The sequence below is a fragment of the Danio rerio genome, chromosome 2, assembly GCF_052040795.2.
Source record: "Danio rerio strain M-AB ecotype USA chromosome 2, GRCz13ab, whole genome shotgun sequence".
Lineage (NCBI taxonomy): Eukaryota > Metazoa > Chordata > Actinopteri > Cypriniformes > Danionidae > Danio > Danio rerio.
In genome coordinates, this window is record NC_141022.1 from 56,342,930 (window position 1) to 56,369,229 (window position 26,300).

The 26,300-nt window shown below is 37.4% G+C and overlaps 1 protein-coding gene and 1 long non-coding RNA gene across 2 annotated transcripts; one reads left to right on the top strand and one right to left on the bottom strand.

The window, feature by feature from the left end:
• Nucleotides 1-724: 724 nt before the first annotated feature.
• Nucleotides 725-24,859, bottom strand: LOC147846547 (uncharacterized). The gene is made up of 3 exons (XR_015479080.1): nt 21,969-24,859; nt 3,073-3,236; nt 725-2,620 (listed from the first exon to the last, which is right to left on the bottom strand). It is a non-coding gene; the product is annotated as an uncharacterized LOC147846547 (long non-coding RNA).
• On the top strand, nt 5,753-8,024 carry LOC147846548 (uncharacterized). The gene is made up of 7 exons (XM_087241566.1): nt 5,753-5,842; nt 5,949-5,996; nt 6,081-6,119; nt 6,334-6,543; nt 6,687-6,749; nt 6,847-6,909; nt 6,993-8,024. Exons 1-7 carry the CDS (start codon nt 5,833-5,835, stop codon nt 7,439-7,441), a joined length of 882 nt encoding a protein of 293 aa, XP_087097692.1. The 5' UTR covers nt 5,753-5,832; the 3' UTR covers nt 7,442-8,024.
• Nucleotides 24,860-26,300: the final 1,441 nt, after the last annotated feature.

Consider the following 26,300-nt stretch of genomic DNA (forward strand, 5'->3'; position numbering starts at 1 on the left):
TTGTTTATTCAGTTTGTTAGTATCGAATTAAGTTAACTATTGCACTGAGTGCAAACATAGCACCGCATTTTGTGACCGGAATAACACACTTTCTGACGCTACCTGCCGTGTGCATCTAAGTTTCCGGGAAATGCAGAGTTATTTTTCCTCTCATTCGCCGTGCGGTATCAAACATTGCATGAAAAATACACGCTTAGAGCAGATCCTCGAATCAAATATCTCGTTTGTCGCGAGGGGCATGAATGAATTCCCTGAATGAAAGAGCCAAACTGCAGTTAAAGTCCAACATTTAATAATTTGGCAAATAATTCGACTACAGATGTCCATGTAGGTTAAACACCATCACTTTCTCATGTGTGTGTATTTGGACTGAAACTCGTGCGTCCCCAAATAGACACTCCCACACCCTCCCACTTTAGTTCCTCTGACACTCCCCCCTAAACAGAGCTGGACACGCCCACTTTTCTGACTTTTTCCAAAGTAGAGGTGTGAAAACACCCTGCTGAAACGAGGGGGTTTCATGGCCCTTTAAAGAAAAGGCCCAAATTGTTGTAAAGATTGGCTGAAGTAAAGAATTCAATGGCTTTGAACCAGTCTCACACACACACACACACACACACACACACACACACACACACACACACACACACACACACACACACATATATATATATATATATATATATATGTGTGTGTGTGTATGTAGTTCAGTTTTTTTTTATATATATAAAATGATGTAGAAGAATAAGACCACAGGCATATAACTTAAGACCATAATAAGGCAAAAGATACATTTTGCTAATGAATAAAGCTTTAAAATAATAATTTTCTCTAGACAATCAGTTTGGGCCTTTTTGAGAAGGAGGTTGAGAACCCCTGGTATAGTGTGTCCACAGTCATATTGGAGTGACATAAACACAATAAGCCTCTTTTTTATTTACGGACATTAAAATATGATCCAAATCCCTCCCATTTTGACGTCCACCACAACGTCATGTAGGAGTGCGGTTTTCCCACCCACCAAATTGATTGACAGACACATATTAACATGTCTCCATAGTAAGGCATATAATCATAGCCACAAGACAGAACGTGAGCAAAGCAACTGGGATTAAAAGATCTGTTCAGTTTAACCAGTTTAAAACATTTTAAAACAGTGCATATTTTGTAATAAATACAGTAAAGTTGCTGTAATTTATCACCACAGCCACATGTGAGTACAAGTCTAAAAGAAGATGCTTTAATCCCAGTTTGTGGACTTAACTCGGGTTTATTTTGTACATTAACATAACGGATGTTCATACAGCAGTGGATATTAGCTTGCATCCTGTCACATTTGCTGTGCAAAAATAGTGCAAAGCTAAATGTGTATGGGTGTGTGTTTGCGCATGTGAACTTTATAACAACGTGTGTGTGATTCATCGTTGCAGAAAGGCTTGACCTAACTTCACAACAAATATACCAAATAACAGTTGGGAAAGTTACGACTCATTCTTGTCTGTCACTGTGCTGTTTATCTACGTGAAGGCTAGACGCTTATTTGCATTAAAGGCACGGGCAACAAAAACAGCTACAATGTACAGCTCAAATATCCAAGATTCAAAGAGGTATAATAAATAATCTGATGGGTATTTTAGGGTGAAACTTTACCGACACATTCTGGAGACACAAAATAAATATCAAATCTTTAAAAAGGGGGTAAAATAGTTGCTAATATAAAAACACAGCACATTAAAATGCAACAATGCTGATATTATAAAACATTGCATTGTTTTTTTTTACAGAAATGATTCTTCCACGTATTTCATTATTGCATTTATTTAATTCATACTTTTTTCATTATTCTCTTCTGTTTACCAGCATGAGGGCAGAAATATCCTATCAATTACATTATTATTGACTAAACATTTCAAATCCTTAGTTGATTGCAAAATGTAAAATTCTTTATTGTTTTTATTATAAAGTAAAATGAGAATATGTTGTTCTTGGAAAATCTGGAATCAAATAACAGGATCATTTAATATATTAATAGTTAATATATCCAAGTATACTGTATGTTTGAAAGCAGCTCTGCAGAACCTGTAATTCCACAATTGAAATTGTTTTGATTTAGCGGCTGAATTCGTAAGATCCTAATCTCATAAATTTTAGTATGATTTGCTCATTCCACAATGATTTTTTGTTTTGTTTTAATAAAAATTATGAAATGAAATAATTGTATAAAATCGTATGAGTTATTTGTCATTAAAATATGTTCATTTTATGATCCACTTTTTCACCAATACATAAAATAGTTACATTTTCTTATAAGATCAGATGGTTAATACTACTAACATTGATTTTTGTTGCTGTTTGAGTGAAAACCAACCAAACAAAAAATTCTGAGTGGCTTACAGGAAAATTTCTAAACACCACTTGATCCTGCGTTTGGGGAACCTTTGTTTTGAGCGGTGCAGGAGCCACCAAACATGTTTGAGAAAATGTCACGGTATGATATTTTAACAAGCAGTGTAAACAACAGGTCTAATGATCTCTGCAGGGTTATTCTCACACCTACTGAACTCAGCTGAACTGAAGAGAGGATGAGGATGACGCCCAACACATCCGCAGCACGAGCAGCCTAAAAATCACAATAATAAAGAGGTTACAGTCACGGCATTATTTTAACACTTTTATTCACAACAGTGCTTCACATTTAATGAGATTCAAATGTTTAAAGCAAGGATCAGTTTAGGTTATTTCCACTATAGCTCAGAGTTTTCGACTCTTCAAAATGGAGACTTTAGTAAATGGAACAGATCCCATTTTAGTTTAAGACAGACCTAAAGTAAAACAGGCTCAATGGAAATTAATGTTACAGACAGTTTGTAGGTAAAATAAACACTACGGGGCAATATGATGCAAAAACTTTTTGCTACTTTTCACATTAATGATATTTACAGGGACATATTACTAAGAAATATACAGTAGGATTACTTTTTGTGCAGTTTTTTGCACAATACCAAATAAATACCACATAAACAATGACTTTTAACACCGTCTATGATTATTATTTGAATACGTTTGCCTCACCTGTCTTTCTCCATATCTTCATGCTCAACTTTTCTGGTGTAGTCTGTTTACCCAGTAGTTTAATTTGTACACTGTTGTACTTGTGATGCAGAGAGCTCAGGTTCGAGTCCGATAAAGCACGCTTCCACAAAAGAGAAAAAACTATGTAAAATCAAGGTAAGTTACTTGAGAGAGAGTAATATCCGGTGGCATGTGTCAAAAAGTTTGATTGATGACCGCCACGCCCCTTTTAGGGCGGGGCTTCCGGTGTAAACCCCGCCCCTTTCCGTTAATTAGATTCTTATCAGTTGAATTAAATTAATAATTCCGGTAATCAGATTCTTATCAGTTGAATTAAATTAATAATTCCGGTAATTAGATTCTTATCATTTTAATTAAATTAATAATTCCGTTAATCAGATTCTTATCATTTTAATTAAATTAATAATTCCGTTAATCAGATTCTTATCAATTGAATAAAATTAATAATTCCGGTATTATTACATTAAAATGAGATATTTTAATATTATGAAATAGATTTTAATGAAATAAATTATATCAACCGTTATTAAATCTATATTATTTAATATTATACAGTATTATATTTTAATTAATGTAATCAATTCAGTTATTATAAATATACAATATTATATTGTCATTATTGTTTTAAATTATATATTATGTTAATATATTATGTTAGAATTAATAAACTAAGGTATATGCACCGGTGTGTTGCCTTTGCTCTGATGTGGTCAGAACTGCGTGTCTGTGTATGTGTGTGCGTCTCTTCGGCTCGGGTGTGGGTGTGTCGAGAGGCTCTGGCTGTGCCTGCGTTGGGTGTGTGTGCGGGAAATTTGAACCGGTTGAAGCGTGCTTGAGAAAGATAAAAGACATCTGATGACTGTTACGCCGTATGCGTGTATCTGATAAGCGAACATTATGACATCGGTTGTTAAATAAAACGCAAACGTCCGTTTACATGGTTATCGTTCAGACCGGCTCTTTCCGGCTGTTAAAGTGTGAGACTTTGTGTTTTTATATCTGTTTGCGTCTCTCTGGTACGGCTCTCGGTCTGTTTGTATGTCTCTCTATCTGTGCGAATGAGACAATGATTGTTCAACATTGAGAAATATTCATCCATCGTGATTATTATGGTTGTTTAACTTTATTTCAATGTTATAATAAAACAATAAACGATTAACTGTGTTGTATGATCCATTTGTAATGTAAAGATTATCTCATGCTTTTTTTTAAATCTATCTATGATGCAAACTGTGAATAAATGTTCAATTACAAATATTTTATATTCCTACACAATGAATATCAAATATTTAACTTTAATTAAATGTTATAATAAAACAATAAACGAATAACTCTGTTGTAAGACCCATTTCTAACGTAAAGTTTATCTCGTACAATTTTTTAATCTATCTATCTATGATGTAAGCTGCGAATAAATGTTCAATTACAAATAATTTAAAATCATACACAATGAATATTAAATATTATTATAAACACTCGACACGATTTGAATGTTATATTATTTTGGCTCAATATAGAAATATAGGAAGAAATGAATTCAAGAAACTGTAATTAATAAACCATCATCATTTTGGTATGATGTTTAACTCAATACCCCGTTGTTACATATTTTAATCCATGCTAAAGATAACCTCTTACATCATTTTAATGATTGCCGCAAGTAGGATGTATGTTGTTTACGTTAATAATCTGACATACGTCAGATAATCATTACTGAACGTCTTGTTTTAGTCTATTTAATTTTATTTGATACAAACATTAAACGGCGTTTACGTTTCTTTGAATTTGGCTGTCTGTTATGCAAACAGTCGTGCGGCACCTCAGTCGAACTAATTTCCTCAGCGCTGCATGAAGCGCCTACAGGTCTCTACGATAAGGTTATAGCCGTTGTCCGTTGTAATAAACACAGTAAGGATCCGAACACATCTGTGAACACGAACAGCGGGTGGTTCCGCTAAGGTCTTTTGATGCCGATAAGCGCCATGGGTCTCTGAGCACAAACATAGACCTCTAGCGCCATCTAGTGTTTACTCAGCAAATACATAAATTCGGTTATTCACTTATTTTCACCCTGTTAAATTAAATATGTTTAACCTTATCTAAATAATAAACGAGTGTATTACACCAACTTGGATGCAATAGTCTAAAAGACCGTATTAGCTACAATTATCATGTTCCATGTTTTATCTAAACACATCTGATATTTTAATTAAAATAACCACGTATTTATGCAGCCATTAAAACATTAATATTACTTGTTAAAATGTTTCCGGATGCTTGATTATATCCGACTACAATGTTAGAAAATAACAATGTTTTTAATTTCATTCATATAAAGTGCAATGATTCAATATTAAAGATATGCGTTATATAATACATACACGACTATATATATATACTTTATTTAACCCTACATTCGAGTTATTCCATTACTTTATATCAGGTTTTAACGATACTGTTTAATAAATTAAATAATCTATAAACTAGCTGTCATAATATATAAAAGATATTTTTATTTCTACTATTATATAAAAGTCCGTGTTTGTGATCTTGAAAGTAATACATTCGAGTAGTTTTTATGGTTCTTATCTCTCTCCGACACCTGGGCTCGACCCCCACATCTTTATACTTAAATACAGCAGACAACCAAGGGAAAGTTATTCATCTGGTCATCGCCTGTTGATGTGATTCGTCTCCTTCACCACCTCTTCTAGTCTACACTAAACTTTTTGAGGAAGCATGGCTCGTCGTAAGTAAAATAATATTATTATGCTGTAATACATTACATTAAGTAATACTTCGTCAGTCATACTGTGACCTGAAATATTTTCAATCTATCAGCTTTTATGTTACAGAATTAAATTCATCAGAGATTGATGCTTTTGAAGCCATCAACCAATTCTGTGAGTAAATACTGTTTTATACGGATATTTTATATGTTATATAAACGGCTGTTTTAAATCATACATTTCTGCTTTATCTCGTAGCGTGGCCTCGATCCAATGCTGACGCCCAAAGGGAAGAAGGTAAATGTTTTATTTAAATATAAAATTCTAGGCCCTTTGTATCCTAGCGTGTATTCGAAACCCGATTAGAAAACACACGTGGCCCGAAGACGAGCGCTTTTCATACAGGCCACAGAAATAGTCGTGTGAATTTGGTCATTCAATATCTCTAGAATGCTGCAGCTATAGATAATCTAAACGTTATTAATACAATATTTTCACTTTTATGTTTCAGATATAATCGAGGTCATTGATTTAACAGCGGAGGACGAGCAAGAAGCCACCGATCTGGTCCAAGCCACGTTGGTCAGCTCGACACGGCCGGAAAAAAGACGCCTTGATTATAACTTTAGCCCTGTTTCAAACAAGAGGCTGAAAATTTATACCGCCGTACAGGATCAACATATTGAATACGATGGTGATGATGAAGACGAAGCTCGTTTAGGTAATGTATTATCTTGTTTTATACGGTTTAAATCTATGTAATTTATAACTGTTGAATTGTGCGCTCCGTCCATGCTGAATGTTTCATGCTAGAGCTAGTTTGAATTTTTTTTTCTGAATATGCACTATCTGCTTCTACTCTAGTTCCGCGATCACCGGATACCAGCCCGCTCGGACCTCGGGAAAGTGTTTTTGAAATACAACAACGTAAGTGTTTTATTAACTGTGAAAATACATTAATCGGATATGATGTGTACACATTTCTGTTAATTTAAATTACATTATATATGCATTTCTCCTCTAGTTCCCACGTCTCCGGCTAGCAGCCCCAACGGACCTTCTGAATGCAGTATTGAGGCACAACATTGTGAGTGTTTTATTTTATTAAATGTAAAATTACGACTTTCTAAACAATATATTAAAGACTTTTTCTTTTTAATGATGTTTTAGCACCAAGCCCTCAACGTTGGTCGGATGACGGTGAATCCAGCGATGGTTATGCCTCAACGCTAGGTGGCGGTCGCAGTCCTGTATATACACCATACCCGTCTTTAGTAGCAGAAGAAGAAGACGAGCCGGAAAAGGAGGAAGAAAACAATCATGGCGGCGACCACGTTTTCCAACCACAACAAACCGATGATCTCACACTAACAGGACCCAGCTCTATCGTCGAACCCGATTTTAATCAACTAGTTCTGCAATATCTGGAGCGAAACCAGGTAAAAATTGATCAGATATCTGAATATGTTTTACACCAGCAGCGTGATATAGATGAACAATTAAGGGCTGCAAATCAGAAACTGACTGATGTGTTAAATTTACTGAACAAAGCTGAACGTGATCGCCGTGTTTTAGGTTCAATACTCTGTTCAATTAAAAATGCTTTGATACGTAGATGATTCACCAATAACACTGTTTTTATTTACTCAATGTACTTTTATTACTAGATTTTGATTCATGTTAGCTAGCCTTATGTTTTAGTTATTCGTTTTGATCAAGTGTGTTAAGTTTGTGTGTAATATCTGATCTCTTTTTGTTTGATTAGTTAGATTTTACATTTTCCCCCTGTATTAATTTTCTTAATTCTGTTTTGATTGTACATTTTAAAAGATTTATAAATTTTCAATTTGAGTTTACAATTAAACATTGTATTTGCTTTGTTTCATACTGTTTCAATGTATACATTTAATCATCTTTGATTAAGATATAAATTCTATTTAATATTATTAATACTGTTTTAGTTATTCAATTAAAATATTTCTATTTCTTTAATTTTTTCTGTTTTACATTTTTTAAAATTCGATTCTATATTGTTTAATACTGTTTTTAGTTTCACATTTAAAATATCTGATTTGTTTATTTCTGCTTTTAGTTACACATTTTAAAATTTAATTAATTTTGTTTCTGTTTTACATTTTTTAAAATTTGATTCTTTATTGGTTAATATTTTTGCTGTTATACATTAAAAATATCTGATTTGTTTATTTCTGTTTTAGTTTTAAATTGGTTATTTCTATCGATTCATACTGTGTATTTCTTTACAATTATCTGTTTATACCATAACTGATATTGTTGTTAATGCCTTTCTAATAAAATAGATTTAGATTGTGTCCGTTTTATATGACTAAAATATAAAATAATAAAAAACAATAATATAACCATAAAGTATACCTGAAAATAAAATTAATAAAAAAAGCCAGGTATACATCAATAAATAAAATAAAAGAAAAATAGTAACACATTTAAATGTAATACCCAAAATAATTAAATAGTCATACCTAAATAATTAAAAGTAAAGAATAAAAAATAAAATATTAATAATACTAAAACAACCTTAACTATAAACAATCAATAAAAGCAATATTATCAACATAAAAATTAAAAAGTAAAGAATTAAAATATTAATAAAACTAAAACAAATCTGATTATAAATATTAAATTAAAAATTAAAATAAAATCATTTTAAAATAAAGGATAAAAATAATTTTAAGTAGTCAATAAAAATAAAAGTTTGTAAAAAATATTAATTAAACATAACTATAAATAAAACTAAAAGATTAAATAATTTCTATGGTACGATATTCAATAAAAGTAATCATTAATTTAAACAATAAAGTAAACATTTTAAATTCAAAATAATTATCAAGTAAATAAAATAACTGTAATGGGTAACGTAAATACCTCAGATGATGCACACAAAAATCAACCAGATCAATCATTATCTGTTACACCACAAAGGTCTATCGATCCTGACACAGATAGATTCTTAGATGATCTGCAGTTAAATTCTATGGACGATGCTTTTAACTTCGATTCTTTATTAAGTCCAAATTTAGATGAGATGGATCAGGAAAGTGAATTTAATTTATCAGACTACGTACAAACGTTATTATCTACCGAACAGGGCGGTGGGGCACTAACTCAGGATGCCACTCCTTATAACGACACTAACGGTATGCCGTCAGCTATCGCGATTGATCATGAACAGCCGTCGACTAGTCGCGCGATAAATGATACGTGTAATAACAAAACACCGCACCCGGCCGTCGACAATGATCAGCAACCATCAACATCCGCTAATGTTGAACCTTTAGGTCAGCAACATATCGACATTGAAACATTGTTGAGAGAAGGTGGTAGTGTAAATGAATATCACGTTTTACCAAGACCTCGTTTCAACAGCGTATCGCTGCGTAGGTCTTTAAACATGAGAGAAATAAGATCACAGGATTTAGCGACGTACCACATACGTTTACACAATACAATGGATGACATAGTGTCATTTGCTAGACAGATTGGCGGTGACGGTAGCGTTATCAATTTATGCCTTAGAACCCCATCTCTGAAATCCGATGTAAACGCTGTTTTAACACCGAGTAATAATTATGACGTTAATCTTTTTATGGACCAAATTGTGAAAATTCTACAGAGCGATGACCAGTTAGCAGCTAACGAAACTGTCGAGATTGAAGCTGATGTTGTAATGAACAGACTAGGAGGCGGTGGGGCTCGTCGTAAACTCACTGATTTGGCATTTGATCAGGTAATCAAAAGAAAAAAGACGAGCTTATTTATACCTACAAACATATCAAACAAACTGTGCTTCTCTATATGTCTAGCACATTTTCTAGAGCCTGAATTACCTGAGTGTGAATTAGAAAACCGAGCAGCGATCATACACAATAAAGCTGGTCTTGCTATCCAACAGGAAGTAGGTCTTCATGACATTGATAGATTTGAACGACTGTTTGATGTAAAAATTGTTGTTTTTTATAGGTTAAACACTGGCGTGTTACAAACCTACGTAAATAACAAAGAGCCGCACCTAAAAACGTTGTTCCTTTATCTACAAGACGAACATTACTACATGATTCTCAATTTGACATCTTTCATAGGCGCTAGCTATGTGTGTGAATTTTGCTATAAAGGGTTCTCGAAGCTTAACCAACACCAATGCGATTACGTCTGTAATGTCTGTTTTGACAGTGATTGCTACAAGCATCCTAAAAAAACCATCCATTGCCGCGATTGTTTGCGTTATTGTAAATCGGCGTACTGCTACGACGCTCACAAGAAGCCGGTGCTCGAAAGAGATCAAGCTCCTTGTGACGTTATAAAATATTGCAAGGAATGCGGTAGACGTTACGAAAAGCGTAAGTCACCGCATGAGTGCGCCCCGATCCGTTGTTGGGCATGTCGTGAAGAACTTACAAGCCCCGGGATTCATGAATGTTTTATCAATCCTGAAAGACTCAAAAAACCACAGAAAAAATATGTTTTTTACGATTTTGAGACCCGTTATGAAAATGGCAGGCACGTGGCTAATTTTGTCTGCGCGATAACATTTCGCGGTACACAATTTGTAGCTGAAGGAACTGATTGTGTTGAAAAAATGATTACACATTTCAGAAAACCCAAATACAAAGGCTACTGTTTTATAGCTCATAACGCGTCCAGATTTGACTCCTTTCTAATTCTCGAATATTACTGCAAAGCCGGTCTAAAAATGGACATCATCATGCAAGGTTGTAAATTAATATTAATGATCGATGATGTGTTCGAACACCGCTACATCGATAGCATATCATTCATCCCGATGGCTCTATCGAAGATGCCCGCGGCATTAAATCTCACCACGACGGAGAAAGGTTACTTTCCGCATCATTTCAATAGAAAAGAAAATGAGAACTATATCGGTCCGATCCCAGACAAAAAGTTCTATGGGTATGACAACCTATCTGAAAAAGATCGTGCAAAGTTCGACGCATGGTACACTATTGCTTCACGTTCGGTCTTTGACTTTAAGGAGCAATTATACCAATATGGTGAAAACGACGTTATCTTGCTACGCGAAGCGTGTATGAAATACCGCGAATCCTTCATAGAGTGTACTCAAATCGATCCGTTCAGTTTCACGACTCTTGCGAGTTGCTGTATGGGGGTCTTCAAAACTCATTATCTCGTAGAGGACACTGTGGCTCTAACCCACAATAATGCGTACATTCAACAAAATAAGACGTTCTCAAGCGTGTCGATCGAATGGTTGGAGTATGTAAAAAAATCTAGAAATGTCGACGTTCATCATGCTCTGAATCATGGTGAAATGCAAATCGGTAAATTTTTCTTAGACGGTTATTATGAACAGGGCGGAGTTAGGTATGCTCTCGAATTCAACGGTTGTTTCCACCATGGGCACGAATGTCGCTACGAACCCCACGACATACACCGTCTGTCGTTGGTCCCGTACGGTGTTCTCAGAACTCAGTCTGACGAAAAGGTCGAAATTCTACAAAGTCTGCATGGTATGAAGGTAGAGGTTATCTGGGAATGTGAATGGACTAAGATGAAGCAGACAAACGCTTCAGTGATGGAATTTATGAGCACTTATTCGGCTCCCGAGAGACTGAAACCCCGAGATGCTCTTTTTGGGGGGCGCACGAATGCTTATAAGTTGTATCACAAAGTGTCCGATGGCGAGAAGATCAGTTACCTGGATTTTACGTCTTTATACCCGTTCTGTCAATCAAGAAAGAGTTACCCGATAGGTCACCCGGAAATAATTTTCCACGATTTTCAACCGATTGAAAATTATTACGGTCTTATCAAAGCCACAGTGTATCCGCCACGTAAATTACTACACCCGGTCCTACCTTACAGATGCGGCGGTAAACTCATGTTCCCGCTATGTCGCACATGCGCGCATGCAGAAAACCAGACATCATGCTGCGATCACACAGATGACGAGAGGGCTCTTTCCGGCTGCTGGGTCAGTATTGAGCTCTTAAAAGCGATCGAGAAAGGCTATGTAGTCGTCAAACTCGACGAAGTTTGGCATTTTCCTGTAAGGACGGATAAATTGTTTAGCGAATACGTTAAAACGTTTTTGCGTTTGAAACAACAAGCATCCGGGTACCCTTCAAACGTAGTCACCGATGCTGAAAAAGAGACTTATATTCGCGAGTACTACGAGAAAGAGGGGATTCAACTTGACCCCTCAATGATTTGTCATAACCCGGCCCAGCGTGCCATAAACAAGCTATTGTTAAACAGTTTGTGGGGGAGGTTCTCTATGCGTGAAAACCTTCCAGCTACCAGATTGGTGCATGACCCTGAAGATTTCACCAGGATCGTTTTTGGCAAAACTAATAATTTGAAATATTTCACATTCATCTCAGATGATGTGGCTATCGTCCAGTATCAACAGTCTCAAGACACTCCAAGTACTACTAGCGACATTAACGTTTTTGTGTGGGAGCCTTCACGACGGCGTTCGCCCGGATGGAATTGTACAATTTGATGGACAAACTCGGCGAACGTTTGTTATACTCCGACACGGATAGCGTTATTTTTGTATCTAAGGATGGCGATTGGATACCGCCTCTCGGTGATCATTTGGGTGAGCTGACGGATGAAATAGGTGATGGTGATTATATTACTGAGTTTTGCTCCAGCGGTCCAAAATCATACGGGTACCGTACCGCCGGCGGTAAGGTTTGCATGAAAGCTAAGGGTATAACTCTGAATGCTAAAAATTCAGAATCGATAAGATTAGACACATTGATTGGTCTGGTTGACGGATATGTGACATCCGGTGATGACACTCAATACATTTTAGCACAGGCTGACAACATTGTCAGGAATAAAAAACAGCTCACGCTGCACAACAAATCAGTCGTTAAAAAGTTCAAGGTGGTGTATAACAAACGTAGACTTTTACCCGATTACACGACTCTGCCATATGGCTTTTAATTCAATGCATAGAGGAATGCGTGAAGCGGTTGATTTTGATTTCAGGCTTCAACATCCGTTTTCGTGTGTAATAAGCGGACCATCCAATTCTGGAAAGTCCTTTTTTGTGAAAATGCTTTTGGAGAATGCTGTAAATATGGTTTCTAAAAAAATTGATAATGTTGTTTTTTTGTATGACTGTTGGCAACCTTTGTATGATGACTTGTTGAAATTGTATGACATTAAATTTGTTGAAGGTATACCTCAGAGTCTGAATGATGATCATTTACTACCGCGTGATAAAACAAACTTGTTGATTATCGACGATATGATGAAAGAAGCTACTGGCAATTCTGAGATTGAAAAAGTCTTCACGCAATACGTGCACCATCGTAATCTCTCTGCAATTCTTATCGTGCAAAATTTGTTTGTTCAAGGCAAATCCAGCAGAACCATTAGTTTAAACACAAATTATTTAATTTTGTTTAAAAACCCTCGTGATGCAAACCAAGTAGCGGTGTTGGGTCGTCAGATGTATCCTGGTAACACAAAATATTTTATGGAATGTTATCATGATGCCGTCAAGAGCCCTTTCGGCTATCTCATGATAGACTATAAAGCTAAAACTCCGGAACAATATCGTCTCAGAACTGGATTGTTTTCAGATCGCCAGGTAGTCTATCTCCAGAAAAAAAGAAGAACGTAATAACGAACCATGTCCTCACGACTGTGTAAACATCTACCTGTATTAAAAATGTTACATAAATCTAGTCCTAAACAAAGACGACTTATTCTTCAGTCGGCGTCTGACGAACTCATTTTAGCGTTGTGTGAATTAGCTCTCAACATCCTACACGGAGTTATCCCTATCAACAGACAGCAATATAGAAAGTTGAAAAAGAAGAGGGCTGAGATAAAATTGCTTGCTAATAAAAAAATCAACATTTCGTCTAAGAAAAAAGTCTTTAACCAGACCGGTGGATTTCTTTTGCCGCTGCTAAGTGTCGCTATACCATTTATTTCAAGTTTGATTGCGTCTAGACAGAGTTAAAGGATGGAGTATGCCGAGAAAATGTACCTCGTACCACAGAATCAGCTGGATAAAATACAATCAACAAATACTCGCGAGAACATTCAACAGGTTGCAGAGAATGATCTTGATACGGCTATAAGAAATATTTTACTCAGGACCGATTTGGATCAACGTGAAAAAGTTAAACTTTACTCAAACATCTTAACCAGATATTTAACAATTGTTAAGCTAGGCGATCGCGAGAGTAGTGTTTTAACACTCTCACTACCGACCGACGAGCACTATCATAAAGTTAACTCTGTGGAAACACATGGTGAAGACAAGCCAAAAGATGTTGTGACGTCTGAAGTTCTAAAGAACGTACCGTCAAAACGTGTGAAAAACAGCAAGTATATATTAGACAAAATGTCTAAAGCTAAAGATCTCACCTCCTGGTCCGAGTCTGGTGAGTTTGTGTTTAAGGGTAAAGCCATACCTGGTTCGCACATGCTCGATCTAATAAACAACGTTACAGCACCGCAACAAGTACGAGATGACAGAAGACCTAAAGGTTGGACTGAGTTTCTTCAAGCATGCGCAGAATTAAACATACCTTTTTCGACCGTGCCAAACCAGCAAGTTAGGAGTAAGATTAATAGTTTAAAAAATGATCCTATTGACGATGATCAGGAGTCTGTGTCTACTAAAAAAACTCGTAAAAAGAGAAAAAGCCAACAAAGGACACAGCTGCTGGATGAGGACGTGTTTGTTTCACCGACTCGTGAAAAGAGTCGATGGTTGAATTTTTAAATGTTTTATGTTTATGTATCACTATCTTGAAATAAAAATGAACAAAACAGATGATGATTGTAAGCTGTTTTTATTACTCATTAAATTGATTTATGCATCATGAAAGAATCACAAGTCTGAACACAATGGGTACACAAATACATGTTTTCGCTACATACATTTGATTTTAGTTTTTTCACAAAAAGTTCTACCATTTTGTCATTTTTAACATAATTTTTACTATACAGTTTCATCAGATAACTGTAGTCACGACCCCTAGACAGATGATACAAGAAAAAAACACAGTGCTGACCACACACATTTGACATATAGTCCTGAACACGTTTTGTAGAATATCTTGTCACGGTAGTATTTGTCATTAAAAAGTTTTTGATGGATATTGGAAACCGCTCGCTGTCCGGTTTGTTGCCGAAACTGTCAAAAAAACATCCGGTACCATCTCGCGATAAATATACAGCTAACCAATGTTCGCCCGGTAGGTCTGAAGGGTGTGTGTTAATAATAACCATCGTCGGTAAGTTTGTTAACGGTCTTTCAGGTAGTTGATCAGACGGTAGAGTTCCAAGAAAATGAGTGTTACATGTAATTTTATCCATAATAGCGTTTAACTGTATGGTGTTCATAACCGATTAATAGTAATCAACCAAAATCTGCCTTCGGTTAGACACCTCAATGATACTGTCAAACACAGAGTAGATGATGAGGTTTATGGTATTTGGCAATGGCTGCCTGAAGCGGACTTCGAGTCTGATATTTCCAGACTTTATAAGCGATACGTGTTGTCCGCAGTCTTCGTCCGGTGTAAGGTTGAACGCGTAAAGGGTATATCCCCTGGAGAATTCAGATCTGCTGATAGACAGAGCGTGATTTTTAAGATGTCTGCCGGTAGCTGATACGAGTTGATAATATTCTCGCACCACGGAACCGTCTGTAAAATTTGGCTGCAGAGGTTTAGCAGGAATTTGTTGACCATCGACGTAGATGGCTAGGAACTCCAAATCGTAATGATTGAACGCAAATGGGTTTTTATCATAAGAACCGGTAAATGCATCGTTATCGGTCATCCCCAAGACTATTGATTTCGGTAAAGTACCCAAAAATAGATTTTCCTGATTTGAAACTCGGGCTCCTTGGGGTATGGAGAAATTTTTCAGGCAGACCCTGTCAATCGGATACTTTGCATTGGTCGAGAGTAACGCCTGAGCATGGGCCAGCCGAACGTTCGGTGCGACTGATACTTTCTTGACAAATAGCGATGCAGACACAATCTTTAATTTATAGGCTATGTCATCACTCCTCATCAGACAGAACTCATCTTTACCTCTGATCATGCGTATTTTTATATCGACGCCATTGAGCATTAATTTTTCTTGGAAGAAAATATCACTGTGAATAGGACCCATCAGCTCGACAATCTTACTCTTGCTCGTGTATGTTGACCTTCTCAGCAGACCCTGGTTATTGGCTAATGGGTCTTTGTCATCCATATGACCGGCCGTGTCTTTGAAGAAGAGACCGGCGCTGAATGACGATTCCAGCGTGTCTTTACTGTAGTTGATGAGACTCTCGATGATACAACGGTAGGGATGTGTGCTTGAGCTTTGGGAGATTAACCGATCGCCGAGACTGACGTCTACTTGTGAGAAAATGGTGGCCGCCGGGTAATTGATTAATCCGACTTTTGCAGGATCAGCTATTTCACCACCATTAGGCTTTGTGATTTTTAGTCTTAGATGTAGCATTGTGTTATTTAGATCGATGTATTCCTCGCCAGATCCTGCTATGAAAAACTCCAAAGGCGACGAATCTGAGATGGCCGATAGAGGGGGTATCTCCACATACGTATTTTTCTCTATAGCCGTCTGTGTAAAAGGTACTGTAAATAAGTCAAGCTCCGACTTGATACACTCTCCAGACATGCGATGCAGTAGAGCCATGTTAGAAAATGGTGTTTATGTTTCTTTTAGCGAAGGTATTTCGTCTCACAGTCTTCTTACGCTTCCTGCGTGTGAGTGACAATTTCCTGACAGTGCGCTTTTTCTTTATAGGGTGACCACGCCTTCTGACCCCTGGTGGTTTAGACGTTCTCTTACGGGCCATGACCATAAGACCTGAACCGTCTTGCTGCCTATCGTCACGAGTTCTTGACAACACGTTTGAAATAACGTCCGATGCTATGTTTTTTGCAGCCGCTTTCAAGTGAGGCTTAGCGATGTTGAACCCTGTTTTTAACAACGGTACAGCCATTCTAAACAGACCTCTAAATAACCCACCGAGGCCTGATCCGTACATGACGGCGCCGCCTGCATACCCGGGGAGTCCACCTCCAGCTTGATTTTGGTAGTAGTTGACATAATCGTTGATTTCGCCCCGGTGTGTATTGTAATAAGGCATTTTAAAGAGCAGACTGTTTCACCGGTCTAAAATGTAGTTTCACTGTAACTTTACCGTAAGCAAATCGGACCTCTCGGTTTTGATCGTCTTTTATTTCTAGTTTTATGTCTGTGATGATCGATTTGTTGACCGATGCGTAATGCGGTTTGTCGTATCTGACACTGACGATGTCGTTGTTTTCACCCGTTATATGTACGCATCTTAAAAGTGGTACGTAGGAATCACCGACTGATTGGTACTCGATGATATCAGAGTAGACATATAATGTGTAGAATCCACCTCTGATGTCGGCTTGATGGGGTGCATATGTGGTGATGGTCTTGGTAAAATCAGCTTTTTCATGGTAGGACGAATGACCTAGTCCCTCTTCAGGTCTCACTCCTAATATAGCACCTAGTTTCTCATAGAAACCTATAAATACGGTAGGTTTTGCAACCAGACTAATTTTATTTTTTAATTTATCGTAAAACAATATCCCTGTTGGTTTGATGGTATCGTTTATCATTTTGATCACGGCCGGTATATCCTTGTAGTATCCTCCGGGTATTTGATACCGCCTCGAAACAAAGAAACCGGGTATAACTGTAAGTGCATTTGTTTCTAGTTTTTTTCTCTCTTCATTATCAGGGTCAGGGTATGTGTTTAGGTTGAATATACCATCATCGTCTGTAATGTTATACCAACTTCTAGGATATTCAATTTCAGCGAGACCTACTTCCCATTCCCCTTTCAGATGTATAGTTTTAGCCAAATTAGTCTTATAACTAGATATACGGTTTTCAGGATAGACGGATAAAGATGCGTTGCATGGGAGCGTAACGTAGAAACCGTTGTTATCCATAGCTAGATTGTACAATAATAAATAGCATGAAAAAGAAAATGGTAATTTAAGGTTTTTGCAAATCCATAAGAGCTTTTTTGTCTATATAGCTATTAAATTTAGAGGGCCATCCCAACCATTTCACTAAAACGAGTGTAGATCTTCCTTGCTTTTTCTCACCTAAAATTTTTTCCACTTTGAACGATTTGTTTTTATTCACAAATATTTTCTGTATCTCTTGCTCATAAAAAACTCCGTCGATAACATCACCGTCATAATCTTTGAGCCTGTAGACGGGTGGTTGACGCTGTATACACTCAGAAACGGTGAAAAATTCTTCGGTGTAGTTCTGTTCGTAACCTTTGGCAAACGGTCCTCTTACTTTAGAAATCCTAACCACATCGCCAACTTTGTATTTGAACACCGGTTTCTGAATCTTTACGTTACCGTAAGAGTTTTGAAACACCGTAGCTTCATTTTCTTTGCAGACATCAATGGGTCTCATCTTGATAGTCTTGTGATAGCTGCTGTTGTAACCAGTCATAATATCTTGTAAGACATCGATGTATCGCCGGGAATTAGTAGCGGTTAGAAAACGCCACATTCTACTTTTTAATGTTCTATTAAAACGCTCCACAACACTGGCCTTTAAATCACTAGCTGTTGCGAAATGATTAATATCGTGTTTTTTCATGAGATCTTGAAAATGCTTATTGAAAAATTCCTTTCCCTGGTCAGTCTGCAACTTTCGCGGAACGCGACCCTCCTCGAGTATAGACTCGAACGCTTTAGTAACTTCGATACCACTCTTATTCTTTAACACCCGACTCCAGGCATACTTGCTGAATATATCGATACACGTCAGCATAAATTTATTACCGTCGTTTTCCGTAGAATAGGCTGACATATCGACGAGGTCGGCTTGAAACTGGGTATCAACTCCGTATACCACAACTCTATTTCGCTTGTATTTTATTGGCGCTGTTTTATGCAAAGTATATGCATCTTCCCCTGCTAACCAGGCCGATACCTGTTTATCACTTAGGCGGACTCCACTGTCCTTAAACACGGCATCTTTCAAGCGTTTTTTACCTCCTAAAGCGCCTGGGCTTGATGGATCATAATAAACTTTCTTCATGATATCAGACATGTCTTTGTTTTGATGGTTCTCAAAGAATAATGCAAAACATTGGTTGTACGAGTCTTTTTATTTAAAGCATGGAAACATACATGGCATAAAATCAGAAAATGATTACATAATGACATTACAAACTGTCTAGGTAGCAAAGAAATTGTACACATGATGACATGTTTTTATCTAGAATGTAAGTGACCAAAGATTCAACAATTTCAGCTATGTCATCAACATCGTTTCTCTCAATCAGCGATATACATACATCACACACATAGGTAGTCATACAGAGGACATCACCGACTCCAAGCCGATCAGATACTTCAGACATGGCATCTAGAACTCTTTTAATCATAAAACAGGTTGGTTCGGTACCGTTAGCACAAACATTAATCATATTGTCCCATGAATTATCCAGAGTTCTCACAATTTTCATTTCATTCTTGAAATTTATCACCCGTCTGGACCGAGATAATCGGTCATCATTCGTAGCATCGTTAATGACTTTACATAAAAGACCATTTAACTGATTTTTGTAATACTCTTTTAAAAAATTTTCAAGTATCTTACTAGGTTTACATGTATTCCCCATTGTTGAGTTTCAGAGGGTTCGAGGTCTAGCCACTGCGCTGCCAGAAATCGACAGCGTCGCTGACGATTTTCTCACAGGAGTCGTCCAGAATCTTGGTCCTGATGTCTTCCAGTCTTGCAACGATGAACGGCTCGCTCCTCAATTCGTGTAGAATGCCGAGGACTGTTCCGTGGATCATCTGAGGGTGCGACTTCAAACCAACACGCATCATAGCCTGTGACACAGCCGTGTGAAACTCCGGTTTGATCAGTTTATTGACGAGTGTTGCAAAGTTTGAGTCGAAGTAGAATGGTGATGGTTCAAACAGACAGGTGTGTTGCAGCTGGCTGGGGTGGTCGATGGCACAACCCTCACATTCCTTTTTCAGCTGAGCGTCGATGATGTGCTGCATGAGCACAGTGATCAGAGCTTTTATGAGCTTGAAACCGGAACTGGAGAAACACCCATCGGTGACGTCAAACTTGGTATTGTCATCTTTTTTGTACTTGTTGGTCAGGTATGTCAGGTTGCGGTATCCTAGTTCGGTGCAAAATTTATCCAGCCAGTTTTTTTCATCCTTGTTCGCTCCTGAAGATTTGATTAGCTCGAAGCACGGTAAGTCGCGGTCTAGTGCTGAACCTGCGAATTTCGGAAAGCATGGTAAGGCGTTGTCATCAGGAGGAATTGAATTGGGATCCTCGGGCCTGAAGATGGCAAATTCTGAAGAGAGTTGTTGAGACATTCTGTAGTACTGCTGTGGTCGCTCCCGGATTAGGCCTTTTTATGTGCGTAGTAGATGGGCGGGGACAATTGCGAATGATCCCGCCCGCTGCGCACAGACCTCTGGGGGTGGAACAGCTGAACTTTAATATTTCTGTATCGATCATTCAAATCACACCATTTGAACAGTTTGTTTATGGTTCTAAAAATGTCATCCATCTTGTCGACGTCTCTCCAGAGGATGGGTAGAACCATTTCATATTGCTCATTATGTTCGTCAGCATGTATTATTCCAGAACGCTCACGAAGCTTTGACTTGTCATCACACAAGAATATGTAAATGCAGTCTTCAGGGTTCTTTTCACAGTTGTTTCCAACCAGTCGAAACCGATTGTTTGGTTTTTCAGAATCCCACTCGGCGATAAACAACGGCTCCTGTTTAGATTCCCGTACATCTGCCCAGGCATGATTGTAGAATAAGAACCAGTCTTTAGCCGTTAGGACCAGACAGGGGTCCTCCAGACTGTGCGGCTCTCCAGATTCCGTTATGTACAAGGTAACAACCCGCTGCTTTTTGTCAAATAGGTAATGACAAATGAGTTCGCTGGGCATAACAACCTGTTTTTTCATGTAACGTTTATTCTCATGAAGAAAATATGTCAGCTTCAGGTTGGTGATCCTTTTTCTAGGAGCCATCATCACCCTTCTCATTAGGTGGTCGTCCCACTTTTCTTCCATAGAGATAGGGTTACCGTTTAAGTCGGTATTGAGATCATCGGTCCAAATCTGACCGGGTCTGCTAGCGCTCACTTCAAAGTCAGACATGGTTTTGACATAAGTCAGCCTATTACCGGGTCTATATTTATATACACAAATATATGACACACCCATGTCCTGTCTGTTGTATGTTGTGTCAGCATTTTCTTATCATTGATTAGCATTAGGACAGACAATGGTTTATCATTCTATCTTGCTAGAACATCCGACTGATTGTGTCTAACGGTCAACGATTTTTACTTATCTCCTAACAGCATACCGGAAATGTGTTGTTACAACCATCAGTTATATATCACTTATCTGATATGTCATCTATCTTTCACAAACAGACGACCAAAGGACAGGTAACGGTTTCCTTATCAACACATGCACACATATGCCTGGTGCCAGTTCTGACCATAACAGAGCAAAGGCAACACACCGGTGCATATACCTTAGTTTATTAATTCTAACATAATATATTAACATAATATATAATTTAAAACAATAATGACAATATAATATTGTATATTTATAATAACTGAATTGATTACATTAATTAAAATATAATACTGTATAATATTAAATAATATAGATTTAATAACGGTTGATATAATTTATTTCATTAAAACCTATTTCATAATATTAAAATATCTCATTTTAATGTAATAATACCGGAATTATTAATTTTATTCAATTGATAAGAATCTGATTAACGGAATTATTAATTTAATTAAAATGATAAGAATCTGATTAACGGAATTATTAATTTAATTAAAATGATAAGAATCTAATTACCGGAATTATTAATTTAATTCAACTGATAAGAATCTGATTACCGGAATTATTAATTTAATTCAACTGATAAGAATCTAATTAACGGAAAGGGGCGGGGTTTACACCGGAAGCCCCGCCCTAAAAGGGGCGTGGCGGTCATCAATCAAACTTTTTGACACATGCCACCGGATATTACTCTCTCTTACTTGTCTGGAGTAAACTTTGTTACATGTGGTTGGGTTTAAGTCAGTCATTCGCTTCCTGTACAGGTCGCAAAAGAGAAAATATCGAGCGGCAGTTCTGTGGGCGCAAATGCTTTCTTGATGCCAGAGGTCAGTGGACAATGGCCAGACTGGTTCCAGCTGATAGAAAGGCAACAGTAACTTAAATAACCACTTTTTACAACCAAGGTCTGCAGAAAAGCATCTTTAAATGCACAACACGACCAACCTTGAGGTGGATGGGCTACAACAATAGAAGATCACACCAGGTGCCACTCTTGTCAGCTGAGAACAGGAAACTAAAGCTTCAATTCACACAGACTCACCAAAACTGGACAGTAGAACAGTTGAAAAACGTTGCCATGTCTGATGAGTTTCGATTTCTGCTGTAGTATTCAGATGGTAGGGTCAGAAATTGATTTTCTCTTTATCCTCCATTTCCGAGGCCCTCAGACTATGCAGAGTCACTGATTCGATCCAAGATCAGCAATAAGATGATCCCAAGGTTTCCATAATCTTGGACCAGGCCGTATCCTGAGCAGCTGCTGTGGTGGGTATGGAGGAGTGGAAAGCATGAGACTGATTCCTGTGACGCTCCAGGGACAGACGAGTCTTCGCTGAGGTCCAGCATTCTCCAGCCTCCGGTGCATAGACTGCAGCTCTGCACAAGACGTTTGACCATAGGATAAATGGTCGCGCCCAACTGAACCTGGTTTCTCTTGGGGTCTTTTAATCCTTCACTTTCGCCAATTGGTGAAGTTTTTTCCTTGGCGCTGTTGCCACTGGCTTGCATGGTTTGGGATGTGTAGAGCTGCGCATCGATGGATTTGCTCTTTAGAGTTTGGAATCTCAGTATACAATATTAAACCACACTGAACTGAGCTAAACTGAACTGTACTTAAACTCTGAAAACTGAACTACATTGTTTTTAATTTACTATGATCTTCTATGTGAAGCTGCTTTGACACAATCTACACTGTAAAAGTTATACAAATAAAGGTGAATTGAACTTGAATTGAATAAAGGTGAAAAACTGGCGTCAACCACATGAAAGCATGGATCCACCCTGCCTTGTATCAATGGTTCAGGCTGGTGGTGTAATGGTGTAATTTTCTTAGCACATTTTGGGCCAATTGGTGCCAATTGAGCACCGCGTCAACGCCACAGCCTACCTGAGTATTGTTGCTAACCATGTCTATCAATATTGTGATGGCTACTTCAAGCAGGATAACGCACCATGTCATAAAGCGTGAATCATCTCAGACTGATTTCTTGAACATGACAGTGAGTTCACTGTACTCAAACGGCCTCTACAGTCACCAGATGTCAATCAAATGGCACCTTTGGGATGTGGTAGAACGGGAGATTTGCATCATGGATGTGCAGCTGACAAACCTGTAGCAACTGCATGATGCTATCACGTCAATATTGAGCAAAATCTCTGACGAATATTTCCAGCACCTTGTTGAATCTACGCCACATAGGATTAAAGCATTTTGGAAGGCAAAAGGGTGTCCAACTCAGTAATAGTTAGATGTACCTAATAAAGTTGCCAGTGAGTGTATATTATAATATACTGTATTGTTGTAAGTAGAAAACAGTAAAATATTGGGTATTGACCTTATTCTTGATATACAAGCTTAGATTTTTTTTTTTTTTTTTTGGCTCAGAAGTATTACCGGTCTTATTCCCTTGAATTGATTTTTAGATGTTAAAAACAGCTTGTCATGCTGTTTGATGTAGCAAACTTACTTTTTCTTGTTATATTATTCTTAATTTTGTGTATAGTCATGAACAACCCTGCTGGAAAAAAAAAATAAAATAAACTGGTTGGTTGGTTTTAACTGGTTGACCAGCCTGGTTTTAGGGTAATTTTGGCCATTTCCAGCCTGGTTTTAGCTGGTCAGGCTAGAAAAAGACCAGCTAAACCAGCTAAAACCACCATGACCAGCCTGGTTTAAGCTGGTTTTGGCTGGGCTCCCAGCCTAGCTTGGCTGGTCAAGCTGGTTTTAGCTGGTCCTCTCCGAGTCTGATCAGCTAAAACCAGGTAGTAAATGGTTGAAAACCTGCCTGGACATGGCCAAAACCCCTCTTAAACCAGGTCAACCAGCTAAAACTAGCCAGCTGTTTTTTTTTTTTTTTCAGCAGGGAAAGTTTGACCGTTGCAATTTATTATTAAAGTCAATTCTCCCATAGGCAACTAAAACGGAAGTTCTAAAACAATCACAAAAAATCACTCTTTCACATTGCAGAATAAGGTCAATAGGCTAATTAATATATTACTATAGTTTTTACATTAAAACAGTAACATAACGTTACCACAGCATTTTCGGTGCGGAGATTAGTGGAAAAAACAGCAATTAAACTCAAAGCGCGACTGAAAGTAATTCATTAACTTCCATGACTCTCCGCAAAAGAAATAATAACAATAAATCAATTACTAAAATGAAGATTCCAGTAAAGAAGCGCTGACTGAAATCCCGCTTACCGCTCCGCCGCTGTTGTTTGTCTCTTCCCAGCTCGTTGCCAAGGAGACGCGCGCTCCACCATTAACTGACATTTGGCCACAAGTTATTTTGTGCTCTCCTCAATCGCCCACTTGTCTCCTCCTCGGCGAGAAAGTCCAGGCTAGCAGTGGGCGTCCAACACGGCGTGGATCTGCTAAAACTCAAGCAGAAGTAGAGCGTAATACAGCCGAAAGACAACCTGTCACAGACACCTACCGTCCGCGGACACCTGCTACACCTCTGACCATCGCAAAGGTCATTCAGGTATTATCTGAGATAAATGAGAGTCCGCAGGGTCACATTCGGAGAGTTTGCCGAGCTTAAACTGCAATCTACACACGACAAAAGCCTTTATTTTCCTGGCAGAAGCAAGCGTTGTTCCATTTCCTCTCCCTTTCGAGGGTTTTCCTGCGGAGGTTTCTAATCAAAACAATGCTTGAACATCTGATCAAGTTGTGCTTGACATGGATGTGACCTAGCAGATGAAGAAAAACACAGCACATATCACGGCGCACCAAATCAGAACCCACAAACCAATGGAGCTTCAATTTGAAGTCTTCATGTCAAATATCCAGCTCATTTTAGAGAGATGAAATACGAATTTACTTCCTTCTTCCAAGCTCATTTCAGCCAGGCAATATAAAAAACGAGTTTATAATCTTACGACCCTTATTTTTATATCTGCAATGTCAAGTTTAGATGAGAATTAAGTTCAGAACAAAGTTTAACCCTAAAAATTAGTTACTGTGATTTTAAGCAAATTTTAACTATTTGGGTACTACAAATTATAAAATTTGTTAAAGATTATATGCATTTAATAATTAAGACTATAGATAACATTTGAACTAAAAAGGTTTTTCAAAATTGTCTGTAGACAAGAATGTTTTTTGAAGTTTTGGGTTAATTTTAGTTGCAGTCCCCTACAAAATGATCACAATCAATGTAAAACTGAATTCTTTCCAAACACAGTTAAGTCATCTAGAGAAATTATATTTATGTCATATTTAATCACAGATAAACTAAATATTTCAATGTCAGTTTTTTCCAATACCGTGAGCCCAACACAATCTCACGGCAATTCGTAACTTTTTCATTTAGTGGCTAATTCTTATGAATTCGTACGATCCAATTCATACAATTTAGTACGATTTGCTTATCCCCCAATGACGGTTGGGGTTAGAGGTGGGGTCAGGTGCCACGCCTCCTTTTTAAAATCGTACCATTTCGTACGACTGAACTCGTACGAATTCGTACGAATTAGTCACTAAACTGACAAAACGTAAAATACTTACGTTTCTCGTGAGATCAGGCTGGTGAGCCTTATAGTGGCAAAAACTGAATTGTGAGCTTTGAGGTCACAATTGTCTGCTAATAACTCTAAAATTTATATTGATTTTAACAAATAAAAAAAAATTGTTTAATTACATATATTGGGAAAAACTAATTGTGAGACGAATAGCTCATAAATGGGAGACAAAATGAGCATTGAATGTTGTAAATAAGAAAAAAAAAAATTCTTAAAACAGTAGAATATCGACTCAGATTTCCGAGACATTGGTCTACTTAAAATTCTAAAATAAGTAAAATACAATGTTTAACTAAAACTATAATGCAAGCTAAAAGTTAAAACAGCATTTGAACTAAAAAATCATTTTCGTCTTAATTGGGAGGAAAAAAAAAATCAAATAGGTAAAATTAGATTTTCAATAAAAAAAGGTTCAAACTGTGAGAAGTAAAAATGGATTACATGGGTATAAAGTGCATTGGTAAAACCATTTGAATCACAAACCAGCATTTGTATGATTACAAC